The 23,890-nt window shown below is 47.3% G+C and overlaps 1 protein-coding gene across 2 annotated transcripts; it reads left to right on the top strand.

Annotated features, from left to right (window-relative positions):
* On the top strand, positions 1-23,262 carry LOC149278851 (CTD small phosphatase-like protein). Of its 2 annotated transcripts, XM_089501659.1 has the most exons (8): positions 1-76; positions 15,399-15,556; positions 17,504-17,536; positions 18,358-18,459; positions 18,959-19,015; positions 20,000-20,092; positions 21,385-21,570; positions 23,137-23,262. In XM_089501659.1, exons 1-8 carry the CDS (start codon positions 1-3, stop codon positions 23,260-23,262), a joined length of 831 nt encoding a protein of 276 aa, XP_089357785.1. The 2 variants fall into 2 exon arrangements, with proteins under 2 accessions (XP_089357785.1, XP_089357786.1); XM_089501660.1 differs by lacking the exon at positions 17,504-17,536.
* Positions 23,263-23,890: the final 628 nt, after the last annotated feature.

Genomic DNA, 23,890 nt, shown 5'->3' with positions numbered 1-23,890 from the left:
ATGGACAGCACGGCCATCATCACCCAGGTCGCCAACCCCAAGGAGGAGGGCATCTTGTCTTGTGCCCAGGAGAAAGGTGAGCAGGGGGCAGGTGGGACCCGGGGGACTGGACCCCTAAGTGGAGTTGGATCAGGGGCAGTAGAGGAGTGCGGGGACTCCGGGGTAATAAGTGTGTTTGTGTTACTGTGGATCGAGGGCTTTGGGGCATTAGGTGGCAAGGGACTGGGAGGCTGGGGCTTTTGGCACTCATGGAGGGTCAAGTCTGGTACTATTTGGGGGCAACCTTTGCAAAAGTGAGACTGGGGCACCAGATGGATGTATCTGCCCCCCCCCCCCTAGGCCGGTGGAAACCGGGCTTCTGTGTGACTGAGGGCTACATTTATTAGTATTATTTATTTATTGTTTTATATGGCGCCATCAAATTCTGTAGCGCTGTACATGGCTGTTATGCCCTCTTATTGCCCCAAGAGAGGGCAACAGAAAAGTCTTTGGCAGTCATATTCGTGGTCCCTCCCTTTTAAGATCCTGCGTTGATTATTTGGATGGCTATTATTACTTTTTGGGGCATAATAATTGTTATTAAGGTTTTCTAGATGTTGGCAGACATTCAGTTTGAGCAAAAAACAAAGTCTCCTATTGACTGTCTATATAAGGGATGTGACTTACTGCTCTGTGATGATGTCATAACTCCGCTTTAGTGAATTTATGCATGAATAAGGAGCGAGTCTCTGATCTTCTCTGCTCCTTTCTTGCGCTAAAAACCTGCATCTGCCTCGCTACGTTCTAGCGGTGGGTCCAGTGCCTCGGCCGGCGGCCCCCTGAACTTCTCCCGTCGAGAGGTTTAAACCCATCCGCAAAGTTTTCCCAGGAAGCCTTTCCCATATCACATAAGTTTGGACGTCTGCCCGAGTCTCAGAACGTGGAGTTCCGTTACAATAAACAAGAATTCTAGAAGCGTTCCTTATACCCCTCTACATCTGCGGCGTCCTTCACCGAGTCCTTCGCCGTGTCGTATACGTACACGTTGATGCGTGTGCTTGAATGTTCTCCGCTCCGTGTGACTCTAGGAGTTAAACTGCCAATGCGGGTTAAGATAAGATAACATGCTGTGTTCTGGTTCTTTATATCTAGATATACATTCAGTTGTTTGAGAGGTTAACCCATTGTGTCTAATGTCCTTCTAAACCTAGCGTGTGTTTTTTTACTTGGGGGGGGCTGCTGGGTGCACCGTGGGTTGCCTTGACCCCACAGTGGTTAAAATGTAGCAAATGTAACCTTTAGTCCATTAAGGTAGCCTCCTCCACATAGCATTGCAGACTAATGGAGTCAGCGTTGGCCGAGAGGGCCGGGTTCATAAATAGAACGTTGGTTTATAAGGGCCGGCCCGGCGTCATCCGCTCTGCTTCTGGATTCCTCAAAGACTTCCCTTGTGGCCGGGGATCCTTCCCCTATAGAGCGAGAGACGGGTTGTCGCGGGCTGCGTGTTCTCCGGAAAATTCTTATAACGGTGGAAAGAAAGCGTTGCGCGAGACCGAGTGAGTTCCCTGGGTTCTAGTTAATGTCCCCGGGTTCTAGAGCTTGGTTACGGTCCAGAAAGCTCAACGGCTTTGCCGATCCGGTTACAAAGCCTTGTAGACCTTTTTAATTTGGTCTTAAAAGTCTTCTCCTGGCCCCTGTCTGTGTAAGCGATGGGTTGTTGGCTCTGTTTTATCCAGGAATAGATGAAAAGAGTCACGGAACTGTTTAGAACCGAGTGAATTCTCTGCAGTTCTTTGGTTCTAGAACTCGCTCCGGAAAGCCAGATGGCAATAAAGTGCTTTGAGTCTGAAGCTTTTCCCCGTCCTGCTTCCGAGAAGGTTGTGCCGAGCGTCGCCGAAACTAATAAATCCTCTAACTTTTTTAACCGGATCTTTAATGATTACGTCGGCTGGCGCCGGTCATCTCGATTGAGTGGTTTATATAGCGCCAGCATGTTCCACAGCGCTGTACAATAGGTAAACCGGAAGTAAAAAGTAGTGCGTCGCATAACAATCTGCATTTACACAAATAAAAGGTAGAGAGGGCCCTGCTCAAAAAGCTTACAATCTACAAGCGGCTGGAGTTTATTACACAAGGGGTTAAATGGAACGGCCCCCTCTAATTGTCTAGGCTAATTTAAAAACATATTAACCCGTTTCCGAGAGCTTTCGCTCTAATTTCGTACATTTTCCTTGTCTGCGTACTGAGGTTTATTGACGTGCGGAAATGCCGGTGGTCTCATCCATGCGCCCCCGCGCCCCCCCCCCCCCCGGACAGACGTAAAATGATTTCTAACGTTCTTGCGTGACTTGGAACGCCTGCAGCGGGGAGAAGAATTTGTGAAAAGTAATCAGGGTTGTCACAATTCTCATCGGAATCGGGTGCGATGTTAAAATTGGCTTTGGGTATTATCCGCGTGCCACCCCCCCCTTTTTTTATGTTCACGGCGAGAAAAAAGTAGTCCTGTTTTTGGGGGGAGGGGGAGACATACAAGGGAGGTCTCTGAAATAAAAGTTTCCTAAGAGAGTCCGTGGACTAAACGGCACGCTTAATCATTTTGTCAATGGACGCCGTGGTGTCCCGCGCAGCCTCGCTAACCAAATATATATATAAATAACTTGTGTTCATGGGAAGCTGCAGCTCCAGAGCTTTTAATACACAGAAGCCTCGCTGTTCATTTGCTTTGAGGACTTGCCGTTGATCCAAGGCATCTAATGCTTAGCAATGGGGTTCTAATGAGACGGCCGCGTGCGCGGAAAGCGTTCCCATTGGTTTCCAGGGCGTTGCTTTCTTGACAGTGATTGGATGTTTCTTTTCTTTATATAGCGCCAACAATTTCGGCAGCGCTTCTTACCGTCCCTACATTCAAAGGGTCTGGCAGGACATCACTTTTAATACACGTGAAGCACTTTAATACGCGGCCATCTTTGGAGGGGCGCTAAACTGTCCCTTTAACTACCGATCTGTTAACCAGTTCCTCCCCAGGACTTCTGGTGTGCGAGCTGCCGAGCCTGAGAACGTTTTCGTGTGCCAACGGAACCTGCGAGATCTCGTGAACGGGTATTCTGGGTAATCAGCCGCGTTATCACGCTTACACCGTCCCGGGCTCGTCGGAATGCGGCACAAACTGCCCCGGTCAAAAACATCAATTTCACATATTTGCTTGTTTTTATGGTTTTGTGGAGGAAATTCATAATCCGAATATAAGTTTAGCCCACCGTAACCATTGTTGATTAGGCAGATGAGGCCCTAAACTCACTGATTGCTTCCATCCGTTTTCAGCTTTACCTGTTGCCGAGCAACAGCACAGCCGACATTGTTGAAATCGGTGGAACACTTTGCCTTAATACAATTAATACAATACTTTTTTGGGTTATTTTTTTGTATACTTGGATATTTTTCCCTTAAGGCGGTAACCGTTACAGGACGGTGGGTCTGCTACTGAAAATCCTTCTGATTTTTGCTTTTTTTTTTTTTTTTTTTTTTTGCACCAAAACGTGTTTTCCAAATGAAGTACGGACGCTCGTGTGACGAGAGCAGGAGTTTGAGCAAAGTTTCTTTTCCTCTGCGTGAATGTAACCAGCGACCGTGTGACGGAGCTTAATGTATAACCATGGGAGCTGCAGTCTAATAACCCCCAACCGCCCCCCCCACCCGTCCATGGGATCTGCATGATTATTCCTCCCCATTGTTATCTCTCCCCTATTGATTAGCTTTTTTATATCCCCTGTTTAAGAAACTTCGTGTTTAAATACATTGTCGGACAGTAACACTAACACACGTTAGACAGACTGGTACAGAAGGAGAAAGGGCCCTGATCCCGTGAGCTTACAATCTATTAGGTGGTTGAGAGAGAAACTGTGAGGATGATTGGATTGTAGGTGAGGTGGAGAGCTGGTTAGGGAGTTCTGGAGAACAGGTATAGCCTTAAATTGCGTTGGGAGATCGTAGGGTGGAGAAGGAAGGCTGGTTAGATGGGGACGTGGGAGGAGGGCAAAGTTTCTTTAAGCTAAGAGAGGAACATGTTTGATGAGGGACAGAACCGATCTGGGGAACGAACGGCTGATGGGTTGGGGTAGTAGGACTAACGACTCTGGGACGGAGGTAGGAGATGCCACGGAATGGGGTCAAGCGGACAGGCTGTGAGGTCGGGGGGAACCGGTAACCTTGTTGGGGTGACGGGGATAAAGCAGTTGAGGTTGGCTACTGGCGGAAAGAGGGGCAGATCTGTCGCCGTGTCCATGCGCTGCGCTTCTCTGCCGTTATGTTGTTTACCAACTAAAACGAGTATTGGGAACCCACCGTATGTCTCTGACACGGAAGCTGAAGTTGGTCGTCCTTTTTTTTTTTTTTTTTTTTTACCCTTTTGGTGGCAGAAAGGACCTGTGATCGCTGCTGTTTTTGCCTCCGCTTCCTGGCATAAAATGTTGCCGAAAAAACCAATATCTCCAAAACACGTACACAGTCCCCCCCCCCCCCCCCTTATATCCGTTTGCCGGTTTCCGTAGCCCCGTTGCCTCTCGTGGTGACCTTGGGTTTGGGCTGCAAGCGACAAAACGTTATTTCTGTCCCGGCTTTTGGGTATAAAACGCGAATCATGTAGTGATGTGTAATAAAGAGTTAATACGTTTTGACAGGGTGCTCGCCGAGGCTTCTCTTGTAGCCGCTGAACATCAAATGTGTTTTATTTTGAAACCGTTTTGTTCTTCTATTATCGGTCCGCAAACCATTTAGGGATGATGGTGATTTAAACGCGTGTGTATAATAGTATCAAATAACATCAAAAAAATGGCTGGATCATGATGGAATTCATTTTTTATTGTTAACTGCATTGAAGCACAGGGTGGTAGATAAGTGGAACAGCCTCCCGGCAGAAGTGGTAGAGGGTAATACAGTGAGGGGATTAAACATGCATGGGGTAGACATACGGCTCCTGAATCCAAGACGAGACCAACGACTGATTAAGGTTTGAGTCGTTACAGCTGGAGAAACGGGCTGACTGGATGGTGCCGGATGGGGCCGATCTGCCGGCAGGTTCTGTGTTTCTCTCCATGGCCCAGTAAACAAAGCTCCTATGTTTTAATGTTTAATGTCAAATGAGCTTTTGTCAGCTTCTATAGAATTTTTTCTAGCCGTCATGGCGCGGTCCGTGTGTCGGACTAACGCGTTCCTTTAGGGGCAAAACTGCTGTGGAAGAAAGAGCTGCTTCTTGGCATCGGATGCCGGCGCGGGGGTATTAGTGACAACTCCGCTACGATCCTTTGTGTGACCGTAATATATACCGGCTCACGCCAACTAAACTTTCTCTTCCCTTCCTCTCAGCCTGTCTCTTCTCCTCTTATCCTTTTTTTTTTTCCCCTCCCTTCTTTTCTCTCTCCTCTCTTTTGCTTAAATTGCCTTTTGGAGTCCAAAAGGAATCCCCCCCCCCCCCTAAATGGGCAACAAAAAAAAGTAGAATAAGTACAAAAAAGGGAACTTCTTAGGACCCCCCCCCCCCCCCAAATTATTATGGTTTCCTCCAAGTATCCAACACTATCGGGCAGCTCCCTGTCGGCGGACGGCGCGCACAACGCGTGTCCAATCATAACGCAGGTCTCTCTACCCAAACAATTCAAACATAAACAGAGTTATTTATATATAAAGGTGCCTTATAACCAGTGTCATGGTAATGTGGATTTCACAGCGGGTTTCAAGGAATTATCGCGGGGGGCCGCAGTTCGGCCCCCATGGACTTTTGTACCGTTGAGTGATACTGTTTCTTTGTTTCGGAGACCTCTGCTGTTACCGCAGCGATTTAATGTTTCTTTCTGTTAGCCAGGAGAGCATTAAAATACCCAGCCAAAGGACGAAAATGTAACTTCTTTGTTTTATATGTTCTTTAACTCTAAGAGTGCCAGTACGTTAAGGCGGCCAGTCGCTTTGCTGTATGGGGTCTCCCGCCGACACACATCGTACGCCGACGGAACGGAGTCTCGGCACCGATACATAGAGAATGACTTCTCGGGTACAGTAGGTAATTCCCATTTACGAAGTCGTGTTTTAACCCCAGCGGGTTGCGTGTAATTGGCGGCCTCGAGAGTTTCCTTCCGACCCCCTGGGCACCGGACCAGCGCGCTGATGGTTAATCTGTACGGCACACCTGCCGATATGACCGTATCTGACCCCCCCCCCATGCCTTCCTCCTCCTGCGTTCCTCCTCTTCGTTTGTTTTTCGTGGGGCGCGTCGGTGGCTCTTTTAGTAGCCGTTGGTGGTTTGTCTGGATTTCTGTCATTCCGATGAACTTTTTAGAAGTGTTTATTACCAAATTAATAAATAATAAAAAAAATCCCCCGGGGGGGATGACTTTCCTGCTCCCTTCCCCCTCTTCCTGCGCTCATATCCTTTTTCCCGTTATACTTACAACTATGTTGGGGGTCTCTTAAAGTGACAGTGCAAACCGCGCCATCGAGTAGACCCGTGCCGGACCGGATCCTGACTCTGTTTTATATCGATCTCTACGGCCGCAGCTTTCTCTACTTCTAAAAACACATTTGTCTGTTAAAATAATCATTTTTTAGATTAAGTTTAATCGCTGCTTCTTGGGACGGAAGGAGATTGGGGGCAGCTGCTGTACGGAAGTAAAGTTTGGTTTGTAATAAGCCTTCTATTTTCCTCGCCCTGCTAATAAACTCCGCTTTATGGGATTTTAGAGCCGCTGAATTTTTTACGGGCTCCCTGGCGATGCAATTTGCAATAAATTCTTATTAATAGTTTAGCAATAAATAGATATTGGCCCCCCACGGCTGACTTAAAATCACAATGATGGGTTATGAATCATTTTCCCACCTTGTTCTCCATAACTCTGTAACCTTGGGTTTTGGTGTCTTGCATGTTGTTATGTATACATGTTTTGGGTCAGGGCAGTCTTAACGGGTTCTGGTGTCCCAGCTGCCTTATTCAGCGAAAAGCCATACATTGTAAGCACTGTGTAAGTACATTAATACGCCTTCTTGAAACCCAGGAAAAATAAAAAAAATAAACACTCTTATAGAAGCTGCAGCTCCACAGCAGCAGCGGAACACCACCTCAGTGTCCTGGGGTTTTGCACCAACCGATTGGCTGCTTGAAGCAGCCAATGAGTGGCTGGAAAGCTCCCCCTTTGAAATAATCTATGAATGCAGGGGGATTCAGTCTGCATAATGCGTCTCCTGCGTGATAAATGCAGACTGCAGGAGCGCTGCAGAACCCCCCCCATGCGTTTGCAATACAGACCACCCAGTCATTAAAAGGGACCCCTCGACTATGCTGCCTTAAAGTGCGTGTGGTGGCCGGGGGTCCTCACTGCAGCCCGTTGCTGGTTAACTATGACAGCTTTACGGCCGCCGATGTGTTGTTTGTAGACCCCGAGGTTTAAGGGTTCAGCGATGTCGGCCAAGCAGCTGTTTTCCTGTTTCCAGGAGCTGACGCTTTACTGAGGGAGCAGGAAGCCTCTGGGGTCCTAATAATGAAATCTGCCCTTTAATGTAGAAATGGTCATCGTTTTAACCCTCTCGGTGCCAGCTGTGACCGCTACAACTCTTTGTGGCACTTAAGTTGATGCCGATGTCTGTGCGGTCATTTTCTTTCAGGTCAATGAGATCGAAGCGCTTGTCTTTCCTTTTGTGTCGGCAGCGATAATTCTTAATACGGAAACACAGAACCTGCCGGCAGATCGGCCCCATCCGGCCCCCGTCTAGTCGCCCGTTTCTCCTGCTGTAAAGACTCAAACCTTAATCATTCATTGGTCTCGTCTTAGATTCAGGAGCCGTACGCCTATCCCATGTATGTTTAATACCCTCACTGTATTACCCTCTACCACTTCTGCTGGGTGGCTGTTCCACCCTCTAATCTTGCATCTGAGCCACTAGTGTTAGATTACATCATCAGGTTCCAATATTTCTTTTCCTTTTGAAATAAACTTCCCTCCTGTACTTTCTTACATCAAGTTAGACGGCATGAATTGCTTTAACATACACCATTGTTCAAAAGATTGGGGTCATTTAGAAATGCTCTAGTTTTTTTTTTTTTGTTGTTTTTTTGGGGGGGGGGGTGTGGGGTATATTTTATCCATTAAAATAACATGAAATGGATCAGAAATCCAGCACAGACGGGGTTAATGCTGTAAATGACTATCACTCCTTGGTTCCAATGGCCCTTTATCACTCCCATCACTCCTGTGTTCCAATGGGCCTTTATCACTCCCATCACTCCTGTGTAATTGATGGTTAGAACCCCTTTTGTAATTATGTTACAGCCAGAAATGTCCTTGTTTTCCACGAAAACAGCCGGGTGACCCCAAACTTTAGAATGGGTTAATCATGCAGTGATTTCTGCAGCGGAGGGGGGGTGCTGGCGGAGGGGGGGTGCTGGCGGAGGGGGGGGTGCTGGCGGAGGGGGGGGTGCTGGCGCGTCACTTTGTATGGTAAATAGATGATTTTATTCACCAAAGAGCTTTCAACGCTTAGACTTCCAAGCTCTCCAGAGTCGACCCTTTAGTGTTGACGTCCTGGAGCCGAAACTGCAGCCTCTCCTGCCAGCTCCCTATTTAGCCAATAAATGTCATAGACGTCATCGCTTTGCCAACTACATATTACAAACATGGGTGATCCTGTAAGGGTTAAATGGGGTTTGCAGGCATCCCACACATTAACATGTATAATTCACTGATGGGTTGTTGCTCTTCTCCCCGGGGGGCTCTTTAATTTGGTCCCCGCAGAGCCACTCGGCAGACCCTGAGAAGGGTTCGGTGATCCCTGTGCTGAGTACTAACGATGGTTTAACGGCCCGGGGAACCTGCGCGGGATAAACGCACCCAACGCTTTAACAGACGTCCTCGTACCGGAACGTTTACTCGACCTCCACCGAGTACCGATGACGAGTTGTTGCCGAGGGGGTCCGCGGAGATGTCGGCCGTCGTGTGTTTGAAACTCTCTCTAGTACTGGGGGTGTCTCTTATAATCGGCCCCCTATCGTCTATCCTTCTTTTTCCATCTCTAGAAGATCTTCTATGCCAGGGGTTCTCAAACTGCGGCCCTCCAGCTGCTGCAGGACTACATCTCCCATAATGCTCCTTCAGCTAAGAGGCTGGCTGAGGAGTATGGGAGATGTAGTCCTGCAGCAGCTGGAGGGCCGCAGTTTGAGAACCCCTGTTCTATGAGTTCTTGAATTCCTTTACTGTTCTTCTTGAAAGTCTGTTCATCCCTCCGATCTCCCGCGCGGAGCTCTCGGGAAGGCGTTGCTGTGATGTTACAAAGTAACCGACATGGGCTTTCTATAAATTATTACCCAAACCCCCCCCCCCCCAGGCGCTCCATCTCCCAATCAAGCGCTTTTTGTTCTTGTTCCCAACATTACCTCTTGATTGCTTTTAATGTTTCTCTTTTAATATATACCTTTCTTCCCCCCCCCCCCTTTATTCCGCCTGCGCAGTCGTGCTCTTCAGTCACCATCACAAAGCCCGTTTGTTATAATTTGTAGCCCCGGCGCGCCTACTCGGTGCATTTGTTAAGCTGAATGACATCGCAAGCCGTCGGGGGGGGTCCTCACTTAAAATTCATCAACGTTCATTCTGTTCCATCACTAAACATCTAATAGCGTAATGATCAAAGGCACCTTATTACCCGTTATATTCAACGTGCGATGAAACAAAACGGGTGATTTAGTGGTGAATATTACTGTGACTTTTTTTCTGAAGATATTTAACATTCTAGATTCGGAACCTCATGAGTTTCGTTTTACGTTCGTCCGCGTGCCTTTTTTCCACGGACAGGTAGTCTTCTGCTCAAAGGTCTGGTTTCTTGGTTTACTTGCCAAGCCTACGGCTAACCAAAAAGACGGTGGACGTCCCCAGCCCTACCAGGCGTGTTTTGGAAGCCACCTCTGACGTTCTTGGACTTCAGCCACCGGTTTCAAAAAGGGTTCCTCTTAGGAGAAACTCTACGACGCGGTTGGTTCTCCGGTAAACGGCTTTCATTTATGTATCCAGAGCCGTAGGCGTTTATTTAAAATGTCCCTGTAAGCACAAAAGAGACCATTTAGTGTCGAACCATTAATACCCCCACGGCGCTTCCTTCCCCAAACCGCTCGTTACACCCACTCGTCTTACGGCAAATCCCCCCCGTGGCCGTTTCCGTTACACGTAGATGCGTTCCCTTTGGGCTCTTCGGTCTCGCTCTGGGCTTCCACCTTCCTTTTCCAGGACTCGTTTCCCCCGCCAGCAGCCGTAAAGAATCGGCGTTCGACGTTAACATCTAAACTTGTTACAAAAACGAACAATGTTTAGTCTTTCGTGACGGCTGACACCGTGTAATAGTGGGGTCACTGACTGCCCAATGGGACAGCCTATCTGTATCCGGTATGTGGCAGCCTCAAAGCCCACCCGAAAACCCCCCTCCGAGGGGGCTTCTCCCGCACCGCTGCGTGTAAAATCATAACCGTGTATTCATCATCCTCGTATGTTACGCGAAACGCAGAGCGGACGTGAAGCCGGTGAGAGTCCCGGGGGTCCGCGCGTCCAAGCGTTAAACTGCGACCGTTCCGATGTCGCCCAACCGCACGCCAACACGAAGAATTCCTTTAAGGAAGCTTTGCTGGGAGTTGCTAATTGTTCCTGGCTTGTCAGACGTTTTTTTTTTTTTTTTCCCGTATAAACCCTCGTTAATAAAGCGTTTATGCCGCCGATATGTTTTTCGCATTTTATGGGTATTCAGATAATAGTAGTAGTATTCCACTTTGTTGTTTTGAGGGGAGGGTTTGTGGACCCCAAGTCCTTATCATACTTCCTCTGGGGGGGGGGGATAGAATGGCTCAGTCTTGATCACCCAGCTAGACTCTCAGAGTAATGAAAGTCTATGGAGGAACGGACTTCATTAGCATTGCCATAAAGCATCAGCTTGGTGCGGTGTTTGAGCCGGGAAAGTCACCCAGAATATCACACGACTGACAGCAACGGCGGCTCCAGGTCTGCAGATAAAGGGAGTTTATTGGAGGAAGAAAAAAAAAACCAAACAAACCTGATTTCATGGAAAACAAGGAAATTTCTGGCGGTAACATAAATTGCAAAAGGGTTTTCTAACCATCAATTAGCCTTTTAAACTTAAACTTGGATCAACAAACACAACATGCCATTGGAACACAGGAGTGATGGGAGTGATAAAGGGCCATTGGAACCCAGGAGTGATGGGAGTGATAAAGGGCCATTGGAACCCAGGAGTGATGGGAGTGATAAAGGGCCATTGGAACCCAGGAGTGATGGGAGTGATAAAGGGCCATTGGGACACAGGAGTGATGGGAGTGATAAAGGGCCATTGGGACACAGGAGTGATGGGAGTGATAAAGGGCCATTGGAACACAGGAGTGATGGGAGTGATAAAGGGCCATTGGAACACAGGAGGGATAAAGGGCCATTGGAACACAGGAGTGATGGGAGTGATAAATGGCTATTGGGACACAGGAGTGATGGGAGTGATAAATGGCTATTGGGACACAGGAGTGATGGGAGTGATAAAGGATCTCTGTACCCCTATGAAGAGATATCGTTAAAAATCAATCGTTTTCAGCTACCATAGCCATTTACAACATTAACCCCGTCTGCGCTGGATTTCTGATCCTTTTCATGTTATTTGAATGGACTCAATTGGCTTTTCTTTCAAAAACAAGGACGTTTCAAAGTGACCCCGAGCTTGTCCCGGGAAGTGTATAAACACGCTGGCCGTTTGTTGTTAGGACGCACCGTGTTGAGGGCGGATTGTAGTAAGTCGGAGGGTGGACGTGTCCCCGGTCAGGGTCACCGGCACTGTGACCCGTCTGTCACCTCCTTTATTTCTGCGGCTCTGTATAGTAACACAAAAATAGCGGTTTACATGTAATCGCGCGAAACGCGGGCCGAGGCGGACGGCGCGGCTGCAAACGGCAACGACATTGAACCTGACCGAGGAAGCCGGAGGCGCTGAGAGATCCGGAACAGGTGCCGGGTTTTTATAGACTCCGCTTAATCTGAGCCGAGGCCACAAACGAGAGGACAAATTCTTTAATGAATCTCTTAATCCCGCGACGTGATTTCCGAAGCGCACAGTGCAGCCCAGGCCAGCGCCTTTCTTTAACCCTTTATGCTTCTGCCGCGGAAATGGGGACCTAGAAAATATACATTTTGTTTTTTTCCATTTAACTTTTTTTTTTTTTTTTAATATATTGATTATTGTATTTTTTATATATATATATATATAATATATACACTTTTTTTTTAATTTATTTTAGGAAAAGAAAAGAAAAAAAAAAATAAGATAAAAAAGCGTTCCATACGACTTTTCCTGATTATTCTATGTAAATTTCTTTGGTCCTACCTTAGCAAACGGGTTCTATTGTGGTCTGGCTCTGTACTAAAAGAAATGTCTCAAAGTGCTGGGGGAGATCAGCGTCTTATTATGCTGATGGAAGAAACGTGCTGCCCCTGGGCCGGTTTTATTGGGGGTAGAGTCTCCCTGCAGTAGCTTTAGAAAATAACCCGAAATGCATAGTCGGCCTCCCAAAGTATGCGTTCTGCCCCCTACAGCCCCCCCGTGTTAAAGCGCATGTACAGACACGTAGTTTAAGCCGTGTGTGTAAATGTTACGTTTGTAGCGGGGCCCGTTGTGCCTCCGCGTGTCACTGTTTGTGTTGGCGAATGATGTCATGTTTACTGATGCACCGGCGCATGAGCAAACAACTGCGCGATGTTTATTTGGCTCGATTTTTACAAACAAAACCTGCTTTAGGACTCTGGTGCGTTTAAAGCACGTGGCGGAAACACAGAACCTGCCGGCAGATCGGCCCCATGCGGCCCCCATCTAGTCGCCCGTTTCTCCTGCTGTAAAGACTCAAACCTTAATCAGTCGTTGGTCTCGTCTTAGATTCAGGAGCCGTATGCCTATCCCATGCGTGTTTAATACCCTCACTGTATTACCCTCTACCACTTCTGCTGGGAGGCTGCTCCACTTACTCTCTCAGTAAAGCTGGTGAAAAAACCAACAATGAAAGTGCGTTCCTTTTACACGAAATCATCTGTAGGTAATCGGATGGCTTTGCTTCTGATATTAAGCGATCGTAACGGTAACGGTTTGCCCGAGGTCACCGTTCATATCTTCCGTCCCGTTTGTTAGCCGGACCACAAGCTCGTGTCTGACGCGTTTAGTTCTTCTGTATTAACAATCTATTGTTCTCTGGCGGATAATCCATGTAATCTGTAGACTAAAGGGTTAAATATTAGGTGCAGTCACCTGATTTATAGACCTGGCTGGAGGTGTAAGGAGAGTCCTACCCAACGCAACGGCAAATATTAACCCGGGACCTTTGAGCCGAATCAAAGTTTTATTTTCCCCCCATAAACTAGGAAGTCCCATGAAGAAAAAAAAAAACCCTTTTTCTCCCTGAGCATAAAATACAGATTTCTATCCCAGCTTCTCCATAAACTCCCTTTATCTGCAGACCTGGAGCCGCCGTTGCTGTCAGTCATGTGATATTTTGGGTGACTTTCCCGGCTCAAACACCGCACTGAGCTGATGCTTTATGGCGATGCTAATGAAGTCAGTTCCTCCATAGACTTTCATTACTCTGAGAGTCTGACTGGGTGATTAAGACTGGGCCATTCTATTTGTTTGCCACAGGCAGTATGATAAGAAGTCGGGGGGGGGGTGATAGTACGTCAGACACTAAGAGAGGGATACGGGGAATTCAAGGTTCCGACACCAGAATATGGATTCCAGGCCGTGTCCGTTGGATGAGAATAAACAACATGTAAGCGGAAAGATGAGGTGTACGGGGCTGAGACGGTGGGGGGGGGAATACGGCCCCTGCAAGGAATTTCCTGCCCCTGCCGCCCCGGAGTCCGGCCCTTGGCCGCGTCCCAAACTGGGTACCCAGGTTCTCGTTGTTTGTTACCCGCGCATGCTCTTCTAGGCGACGTCGGACTCCTTTGTAGTCCCGCAGCGTGACATTTCATGGATGTTTGCGGAGGGGTTTTCCAGCCAAGCGGTTAAACTCCAAAGTCATCCGAAAGTTGGGACGCCGCCCAGACTTCTTACGCCCCGCCATGTGCCGCCCCGGCAGGAAGGGAGGCGTTTAACCTGCGCGAGTGCGATGTGTTTTGTGTCTGCGGATCCTCTCTCGGCCGTTTACCGAAAGATCCTAATTCTGAGTAATTGAGGTTTTATATTTATATGCCGGCTGCCTACTCCGCTTACACTCACCGAGTGATGCCCCGCACCCTTTAATCAAGAGCGCCACTTGGTGGCGGAGGGTGTCCCCTGCGCTCTTAGTAACGGCGGGTCCCGCAGCCGCTGAGAAGGTTAGTCTTGTCCGGTTAGGTCGCTATCTTTTATTTCTATAGCGCCAACAATTTCCGTAGCGCTTCTTACAGTCCCTACGTTCAAAGGGTCTGACAGAACAAGAACCGACGCGCTAAGGCGAGAGAGCTCCGCACGCTTACAATAGGTGTGATGAGCAATTCCGTTTCTTGGCATGGAACCCTTAAAAACGGGCTTTCAACATGAACAAACTAAACTGTGTGTGTGTGTGTGTGTGTGTGTGTGTGTGTGTGTGTGTGTGTCGCCCACCCCAAGCTGAGGGGTACGTGGAGGTCATTGGTGTTTTTTTAAGTATTTTACTGTAAATATTGTTTGATTTTATGATAAAGGAAGGATTGATATTTACCGAGTTTTTGGATCCCTGATGTTGGTATCGATGGGTATCGTTTAGTGCCGAGGCTTCGTCCGTCGTGTGGCGTCGCGCTGTGTGTGTCGTGGCGTCGCGCTGTGTGTGTCGTGGCGTCGCGCTGTGTGTGTCGTGGCGTCGCGCTGTGTGTGTCGTGGCGTCGCGCTGTGTGTGTCGTGGCGTCGCGCTGTGTGTGGCGTGGCGTCGCGCTGTGTGTGTCGCGCTGTGCGTGGCGTGGCGTCGCGCTGTGCGTGGCGTGGCGCTGTGCGTGTCATGGCGTGGCGCTGTGCGTGGCGTTACGATGTGTTTCGTGGCGTCGCGCTGTGTGTGTCGTGGCGTCGCGCTGTGTGTGTCGTGGCGTCGCGCTGTCGCGCTGTGTGTGGCGTGGCGCTGTGCGTGTCATGGCGTGGCGCTGTGCGTGGCGTTACGATGTGTTTCGTGGCGTTTCCCGCCGTTGTTCTCCGTCGCTGCGGCCGCTCAGCTGAAACGTATTTAAAAAAAAAAAAAGGTCTCGGATTGCTGTCCCAGGAAGCAGCGGCCGGCGGATCAGCGCGAAACGAGGACCCCATGTAACTGATTGTACAGCGCCACGGAATCTGCTGGCGCTATATAAATGTAATCCGGTAAAATACTGGGTGCACCGTGTGACCGATGCGCATGTTCTAATGTCTTTCAGTATCCCAATGCAATATCAGCTTGAAGAAGCAGCGGAACCGAAGCATCTTCAGCTCCCTCTTCTGCTGCTTCCGCAGCTACAACGCCGAGCCGCCAACCTCGAATAACAACACGAGCCCCCTCCCCCCGTTAGTGGAGGAGAATGGGGGCGTCCAGAAGGTAAGTTTTACTTCATCCCTAATACAGGGGATCTATAAAGAACCCTATTCACCCCCCCCCAAAAAAAAAAACAGCTGATCAAGGGGTACAGCTTGGAGGGGGCAGGGAGAGATATAGATATATATATATATATATACCGTATTTGCTCGATTATAAGACGACCCTGATTATAAGACGACCCCCCAAAATCTGAATATTAACTTAGGAAAAAAAGAAAAAGCCTGAATATAAGACGACCCTAAAGGAAAAAAGTTTTACCAGTAAATGTTAATTCATGTAAACTATTTTTTTAAATAAAAGCTATGATTGAGAAAAATATTTTTTTTGTTTTTATTTCCTTGTATTTTCCAACCTGTCCCCCAGTTACGCACATCTGCCCCCAGGCTTGCCACACCAATATGGCACTGTGGCCCATGATATGCCTTTTAACCCTCTATATGCCACTGTGCCCCATGGTATGCCTTTTGACCCCCTATGTGCCACTCTGCCTCCAGAAATGCCTTATACCCCTATATCCCATTCTGGCATTTAGGGGGTTAAAATGCATATTATGGGGCAGAGTGGCATATAGGGAGGTATAAGGCATTCCAGGAGGCAGTGGCATTAAGGGAGTTAAAAGGCATTGTATAGAGCACTCTATAAGGCATTTCAGGAGGCAGAGTGCTCTATTAAATGCCCCCTTAACGCCACTCTGCTTCCTGAAATGCCTTATAACTCCCTATATGCCACTCTGCCCCATAATATGCCTTTTAACCCCCTAAGTGCCAGAGTGGCATATAGGGGTATAAGGCATTCCAGAAATGCCCTATGTCCCCCATTTAACACACACACGCACACACACTTACCGGTGCTTCCAAATTCCTGCTGTATTGCCGGGGCAGCGGGTTGACGTCTCCTTCCGCTGCAGCCGGAAGGAGGTGGAGTTGGCAGCGGGGGGTTGTCTGCGTCCGTCGCGGATACCTTTCCCGGCTGTCAGAGATCAGAGTTCCGGCACCTGTGCGGGGAACTCTGATTTCTGACAGTCGGGGAAGGTATCCGCGACGAACGCAGACAACCCCCGCTGCTAGCCACACCTCCTTCCGGCTGCAGCGGACGTTGTCTACGCGGATCGCGTAGACGTCAACCCGCTGCCCCGGCAATACAGCAGGAAGCACCGGTAAGTAAGTGTGGGGGGGGAGACAGGAGGATCCAGGTCCCCTGCAGCGGCGCGGGGGATCTGGATCTTAGTCTCATAATCAGACCTCTATTTGAGGTCTGATTAGAAGACGACCCCGATTAGAAGACGAGGGGTATTTTTCAGAGCATTTGCTCTGAAAAAAACCTCGTCTTATAATCGAGCAAATACGGTATATATATATGGAACGGAAGGAAGTTTTACTTTACTGAGGGGGTGGTAGATACGTGGAACAGCTTCTGAGTAAAAGTGGTAGAGGGTAATACAGTGAGGATTTTTTTTTTTATCCTTTTGATTTGCAAAGAACGCGGGCCCCCCCTTCCTGTCCGTAATGATTTTATCGGCTTTATAGCGGGCTAGTAAATAAAGTTTTAGTATAAATGGCACGTTTTTAGCTTTAAATCCATTCTAATTGCTTATTTTGCGTTCGTTTTTCGTTCTAAAACCAAAGTAGCTTTTTTTTTTTTTTTTTTAATTTTATTACAACTGCTGCAGGAATCCGAGGCTCGCATCATAAATATTATCGAATGCCACGCGCTATAAATATCCGGCAGCGCTACTTAAACAAAAAAATATACCAAACTGCCTTAAATCTCACAAGATCACAAGGTCATCAGCCTAGAAACTCCCCACGCGGGACGCGATGACCTCATAAGGCATTCGGATACCTGATCCCGCCCGCGTGTATTTGGCGTTAATGTATATATTTTTTTTTTTTCCCCCTCTTTTGTCTTTTTCGTTGGTAAATGTTGTCGTTTTGTTCTCTCCCTCAGGGCGATCAGACGCAGGTCATTACCATTCCAACTGTATGTATTTTATTTCTTTCATTACACTTTATTTACCGTTTTTTTTTTTGTTTTTTTTTTGTTCCACCTGCCATTATTCTCCTTTTTACATTTTATTTCATTTATTTTTGTAGCCACTATAAAAACACCAAAAAAAAGGATTTGTTTTCATTTACAATCTATTAATTATCATACATTGAGCGTCAAATGAGAAAAAAAAAAACGTTTTCCCGTAAAGCAGTTATGAGGTCATAGATACAGAAATGCTGAAAAAATATAACGTTTGGTAGAATCTGTCTCGGCTTGGCCGGCCCTGGGTAATGTATAGTTAAATCAGCAAGGTTTCTGCTCGCCTATTGAATTATACATTATACGGGGCCAGCTCAGCCCTTCTTGCTGGAGAAACTTGCAAGTGTCGGCCCCTTCGTAACGAATAGCGAAGTGAGAGCGGAAACCATAACTCTTTAGCGAATGAACCCCCCCCCCCTCCTTGTAAACGTCCATGCGCCGCGTGCGATCTTCCACACCATCAGTGAATGTGTAGGAGCCCCAAACCTATTGGGGAGAAAAAAAATCTAAATCACCGTTTTTTGCTTTTGTTACCCTCGCTCTCTGTCTGTCTTAATTTCGAATTCATTTTTCATAAAATCATTTCTGGGGAAAAAAAGCCTCGTTCTATAATCAAGCAAAAATGGTAAAAAAAAAAGTTAAATTAAATAAAAAAAAATTGTTGTACTCGATGGGTCTGTAAATCCGCGCTTCTGTGCCGCGTCTTCGTTCCGGGCGTCTCTTATAGAAGTAAATGTTTAAGTCGCCCCCGCTTTTCTCTCTCCCTCCGACAGCCGCCTACGAAATACCTCCTGCCGGAGCTGCCCGGATCGGATTGTGGAAAGAAATGCGTGGTCATAGATCTGGATGAGACATTAGTCCACAGTTCATTTAAGGTACCTGCGCTCCGTTTTATTGCTGTGCACGGAAGTCTCGTTTCCGAGGATCGTTCTAATCTCCCGTGTGATACGGACGGCAGATAACGAACGTCTTCCAAAATCGCGTTTTGCTTCAAACTGCAGACCGAAGCGCCCCAAAATTCTCACGAAACCCCACAGATCTAACGCTGAGCTGTTGTGAGATTGCGGGGTAAACGCTGTCCGTGTATTCGGAGTCGGCAATATGTGTGTTTTTACGGTCCAGCGATGCCGTGGCGTCAACCATGCGCGACGCAACCAGCCATAGGAGACAGAGAAGTAATTTGTATCGGGTCATTCTAAAGTTACATTAAAGGGAGGACCCATGGGAAACTATTTCATGGGGGAGTTAAATGATGAACCCCAGCGCTGTAAATAATAGTAACCCCACCCCCCACACTGTATACGGTAATATACCGTAAATAAAGCGTCGGCGGGCGTTCTCCTGTAACGCGGTATTTCATGTCTTCCTCTCCAGCCTATTAATAACGCTGACTTCATTGTCCCCGTTGAGATTGACGGCACGATACATCAGGTGAGTGGTCTCAGAAACACCGCTATGTGTGCGTTATTATTATTATTATTATTATTTTAATATTAATATATATATTATAATATATTATTGTTTTTTTTACGTTCTTCCTCTAACGCCGTCCTTCCTCAGGACACCAGCGAGCCTCTGAAGCCGGTCTATGGACGTTTCTGCAAAGAAGTGGCCGTTGCCCGTTTCAAGTAATCCAGGATAGGCTGTTCACGCTCGGCCGGGCCTATTCTTGGTTACTTGCATTGGGAGACGGCCTAAGCGCTGAGCACACTGAAGACATTCAATTATCTTTTGGTTTATTATGACATCCGAAATCACTTTGGTGAAATTTCGGCCATTAGAAGTTTAGACGCCTTCCGTTCAGTGGTTTTAGATCTGGGTTCCGGGTCTTTGCATCTTGCAGATCGGCAGCAAAATACACGCAGGCTACCATTCAAAAATATGGGGTCACTTAGCTGTTAATTGCAAAAGGGTTTTTAACGGTCAATTAGCCTGTTAAACTTGTATCAACAAACACAGCGTGCCATTGGGACACGGTAGTGATGGGAGTGATAAATGGCCATTGGAACCCAGGAGTGATGGGAGTGATAAAGGGCCATTGGAACACAGGAGTGATGGGAGTGATAAAGGGCCATTGGAACACAGGAGTGATGGGAGTGATAAAGGGTCTCTGTCTATGAAGATATTTCATTAAAAATCAGCCGTTTCCACAACAACATTAACCCCGTCTGCGCTGGATTTCTGATCCATTTCATGTTATTTTAATGGCCAAATTTTGCTCGTCTTTCAAAAACAAAGAACGTTATGCAACCCCATACTTTTGAACCGCAGCGTGTATTAGAGTGAGTGTGAGTGAGTGTATAAAACGCGGTATTATATGAGATGGGAAGTGGATGTTATTTATTTGCCGCAGAGGGGGTAGGGTAAGTACTTTCTTGTGACCTTTTCCTATCTGACCGTCCGCTTCCTTCCCAGGTCTACGTCCTGAAGAGGCCGCACGTGGACGAGTTCCTTCAAAAAATGGGCGACCTGTTTGAATGCGTCCTCTTCACAGCCAGCCTGGCCAAGGTGAGCCCGCCGCGTTTTGGGGGTCCGCTATTCTCACTCTGCGTTCACCGGCACTCTTGTTGTTTTTATCGTTGGCCGTCTGTTCTGAGGGTGAATGGGGTTATTTTCCTCTAGAAACTGTCTTACTTCTCTCCCTTTTCTTCCTTGCTTCTTTGTCCACCAGTGTCTTTGTGCTTTCTGCTAGTTTTCGGGGTAAGTGTCCCCATGGTAACAGCCCAAACATACAGGCTTTTGCTCATAACGTAGCCTCCATGCATTGCACATGAAGCCTGTATGCCGTTAATACAAGTTACCATGGATACCAGTGGGCATCGCGGTACTTCTATGCACCCCGACGGCAGCGATTGTATTGCGCCTGCCCGGGGTCCGCGTTTTGGGAAGGATGCGCGGAGTAGTTGTAGTTTAGTTCGTTACCGATGTCGTTTCCGCTGTAGCGCATGCCGAAGCAGTAGTGCTGTACAACAAATGAAGCCATGCTAATGTGAGGAGTTATTATTGGAAGATGCTTTTTGGCTAAAAGTGGCCTCAATAGTTACGCTTTATGTAGAAATAGCGAATGGTCTATAGCCAGATACGCGGTAACGGGCGGAATCTCTCTCACTCTCTCACGATATATATATATAAAGAGGGGAATCATGGCGGGTCACCCCGGGCGGGGCTAAAGACAAAAGGTCCAGTCGTAGTGCAGTTGCAGGGCTGTGATTGGACGTGCGCGTCAAGCCCCACCCAGTACGATCAAGAATCACGAAGGCGATTATCCCTTTTAAATTATTGCTCGATGGGAGACTGAAAATGCAGCTGCAGTTGTACAGCGCTGCGGAATATGATGGCGCTATATAAAACAATAGTAATACGTTGTGGGGACGGCAGCACCGCAGCAGGTGGAGGGGAGAGAAGAGGGACGTCGGAGGGCATATACTCCAGTTTGGAATACTTCTGAGAACTCAGCAGGGCTTTAGGACAATAGCGATGCCCCCATAAGTAGACTGAGCAGAAGATATATAATAAAATATAAAAATATATATATATATATATGTGTTAATTATTGGCCTCTTGGGATTCTTATAAAAGTACTATTTATGTGAATCGCATGTTAATCTGTAGGATAATCGGATAACTTTAACTGTTCCTAATAAAACATAAATGAATTTCCCGGTATGGATCAGCTGTGAGGCCGTAGGTTTGCATCGGACCCCCTTCCTACCTGTTATCCGTCTTTCACATTACCGGTATAACCGCGCGCTCCACGAGTGAACGTATAACCTGAGCATGTGTCTAAACTCTGTTTAAAGTACGCTGACCCCGTGGCAGACCTGCTCGACCGCTGGGGGGTCTTCAAGGCGAGACTCTTCCGGGAATCCTGCGTGTTCCACCGAGGGAACTACGTGAAAGATCTGAGTCGCCTGGGGCGAGAGCTGAGCAAAGTGATCATAATCGACAACTCGCCCGCGTCGTACATCTTCCACCCGGAAAACGCCGTAAGTGTCACCTTTTTGGGTAAAAAAAAAAACCGCAGATTCTGCACGTGATTGGCGCTTTCTACCGTTTTGTGGGTGTTTACATTTTGTTTTTGGCGAGGTGAGACGCGTGATGTTGACATTTGAGAAGGAATGGAATATATTGCAGTGTTATTCAAACCAGTTGTTAAAGGGGAAGTCCCATTAACACAATAATCCTTGCGCGTAACCCCCCAATACTGGATACAGTAATATAACCCCCCAGCGCTGTATACAGTAATATAACCCCCCAGTGCTGTATACAGTAATATAACCCCCCAGCGCTGTATACAGTAATATAACCCCCCCAGCGCTGTATACAGTAATAATAACCCCCCAGCGCTGTATACAGTAATATAACCCCCAGCGCTGTATACAGTAATATAACCCCCCAGCGCTGTATACAGTAATATAAACCCCCCAGCGCTGTATACAGTAATATAACCCCCCAGCGCTGTATACAGTAATATAACCCCCAGCGCTGTATACAGTAATATAACCCCCCAGCGCTGTATACAGTAATATAACCCCCAGCGCTGTATACAGTAATATAACCCCCCAGCGCTGTATACAGTAATATAACCCCCAGCGCTGTATACAGTAATATAACCCCCCCAGCGCTGTATACAGTAATATAACCCCCCAGCGCTGTATACAGTAATACCCCCAGCGCTGTATACAGTAATACCCCCAGCGCTGTATACAGTAATACCCCCAGCGCTGTATACAGTAATAACCCCCCAGCGCTGTATACAGTAATAACCCCCCAGCGCTGTATGCAGTAATAACCCCCCAGCGCTGTATGCAGTAATATAACCCCCCAGCGCTGTATACAGTAATATAACCCCCCAGCGCTGTATACAGTAATATAACCCCCAGCGCTGTATACAGTAATATAACCCCCCAGCGCTGTATACAGTAATATAACCCCCCAGCGCTGTATACAGTAATATAACCCCCAGCGCTGTATACAGTAATATAACCCCCCAGCGCTGTATACAGTAATATAACCCCCCAGCGCTGTATACAGTAATATAACCCCCAGCGCTGTATACAGTAATATAAACCCCCAGCGCTGGATACAGTATTTTGGGTGACTTTCTCAGCTCAAACCACCACACTGAGCTGATGCTTTATGGCGATGCTAATGAAGTCTGTTCCTCCATGGACACTCTGGCTGATGAAAGTCCATCTGGGTGATTAAGACTGAGCCATTCTATTGTTTCCCCACAGGCAGTATGATAAGAAGGGTGTTTGTCTAGTAGATTGGGTGCAGAGCGGGAATCATACAAATGACTGATTTGCAGCCGCCTAAAAACATTATATTATGGGGCAAAAACTGCACCCGATTAAAAATATTGTGAGATTCTTGTTTTTACAGTATTTACACTGGTTTTGTATTTTCTAATCTTAACGCCACTGGAATTCGTTTAAACCTGCAGGGTTTTTTTTGTTTTGTATTTTTTTTTATTTATTTATTTTTTTTCCGTATCTGGATATTTCGGTTTTCCTGCATTTCACGTTTTCTGCGTTCCTCTCCCCCCCCAGGTCCCGGTGCAGTCCTGGTTCGATGACATGACGGACACAGAACTGCTGGACCTCATTCCTTTCTTTGAAGGATTGAGCAAAGAGGAGACTGTCTACAACATGCTCCACAAGCTCTGTAACAGGTAGCCCCTCGAGTGTCGGCCCCCCTGCGGACAGCAGCTACAGACTGAATGCTACCTTTTAGCGAGCTCTACGCCTCTCCACCCTCGCATGTCTGCAAAGAATCCTAAACGGCGTACAGAACAAACTCGGTCGATCCAAGATGCTCCTCCGACGCGTGGAAGGGACGCAGCGGAACCTTTTTCCGGACTCCCTCCGTCTCACGATAACAAAACTTTCCGCTGCTGCGGGGTGATGGCCGTTTTTCTTTTCTTTTTTTCTTTGCCATCCTCTGCAGGTCCTCCAGCGCAGAAGGAGTTACTGATCAACGGAGAGACAAAAAAAGAGAGATTCTGACAATTTTTTAAAAAACAAACTCTTTTCACTAATTTTCATAAAATTGATAAGAACTTTTCAGGCTTTTATAAAGGAAAAAAAAAAAACACCAAAAGAAAAAGATACGATGGAATAAAATAGCGTGAAGCTCGCAGCATTTACACTTTATTCCCCCCCTGCGATTGGTCGATATACTATGCAGACCATAACCCTTCTGGCAAAGAGCAGTTGACCTGACTCTGATGTTTTTGTTTTTTCTTCCCCTGCAGACTGAAGTGCCTTTACGAGTGTTGCTTTTAAGAGAAAAAGTTACATTTTT

The sequence above is a fragment of the Sceloporus occidentalis genome, unplaced genomic scaffold (genome assembly GCF_023333645.1).
Source record: "Sceloporus occidentalis isolate IW3139 unplaced genomic scaffold, rSceOcc1.0.p SCAF_178, whole genome shotgun sequence".
NCBI classification, from domain to species: Eukaryota; Metazoa; Chordata; class Lepidosauria; order Squamata; family Phrynosomatidae; genus Sceloporus; species Sceloporus occidentalis.
Note: the sequence above shows the minus strand (reverse complement) of the source record. Positions and strands in the feature narration are given on the sequence as shown.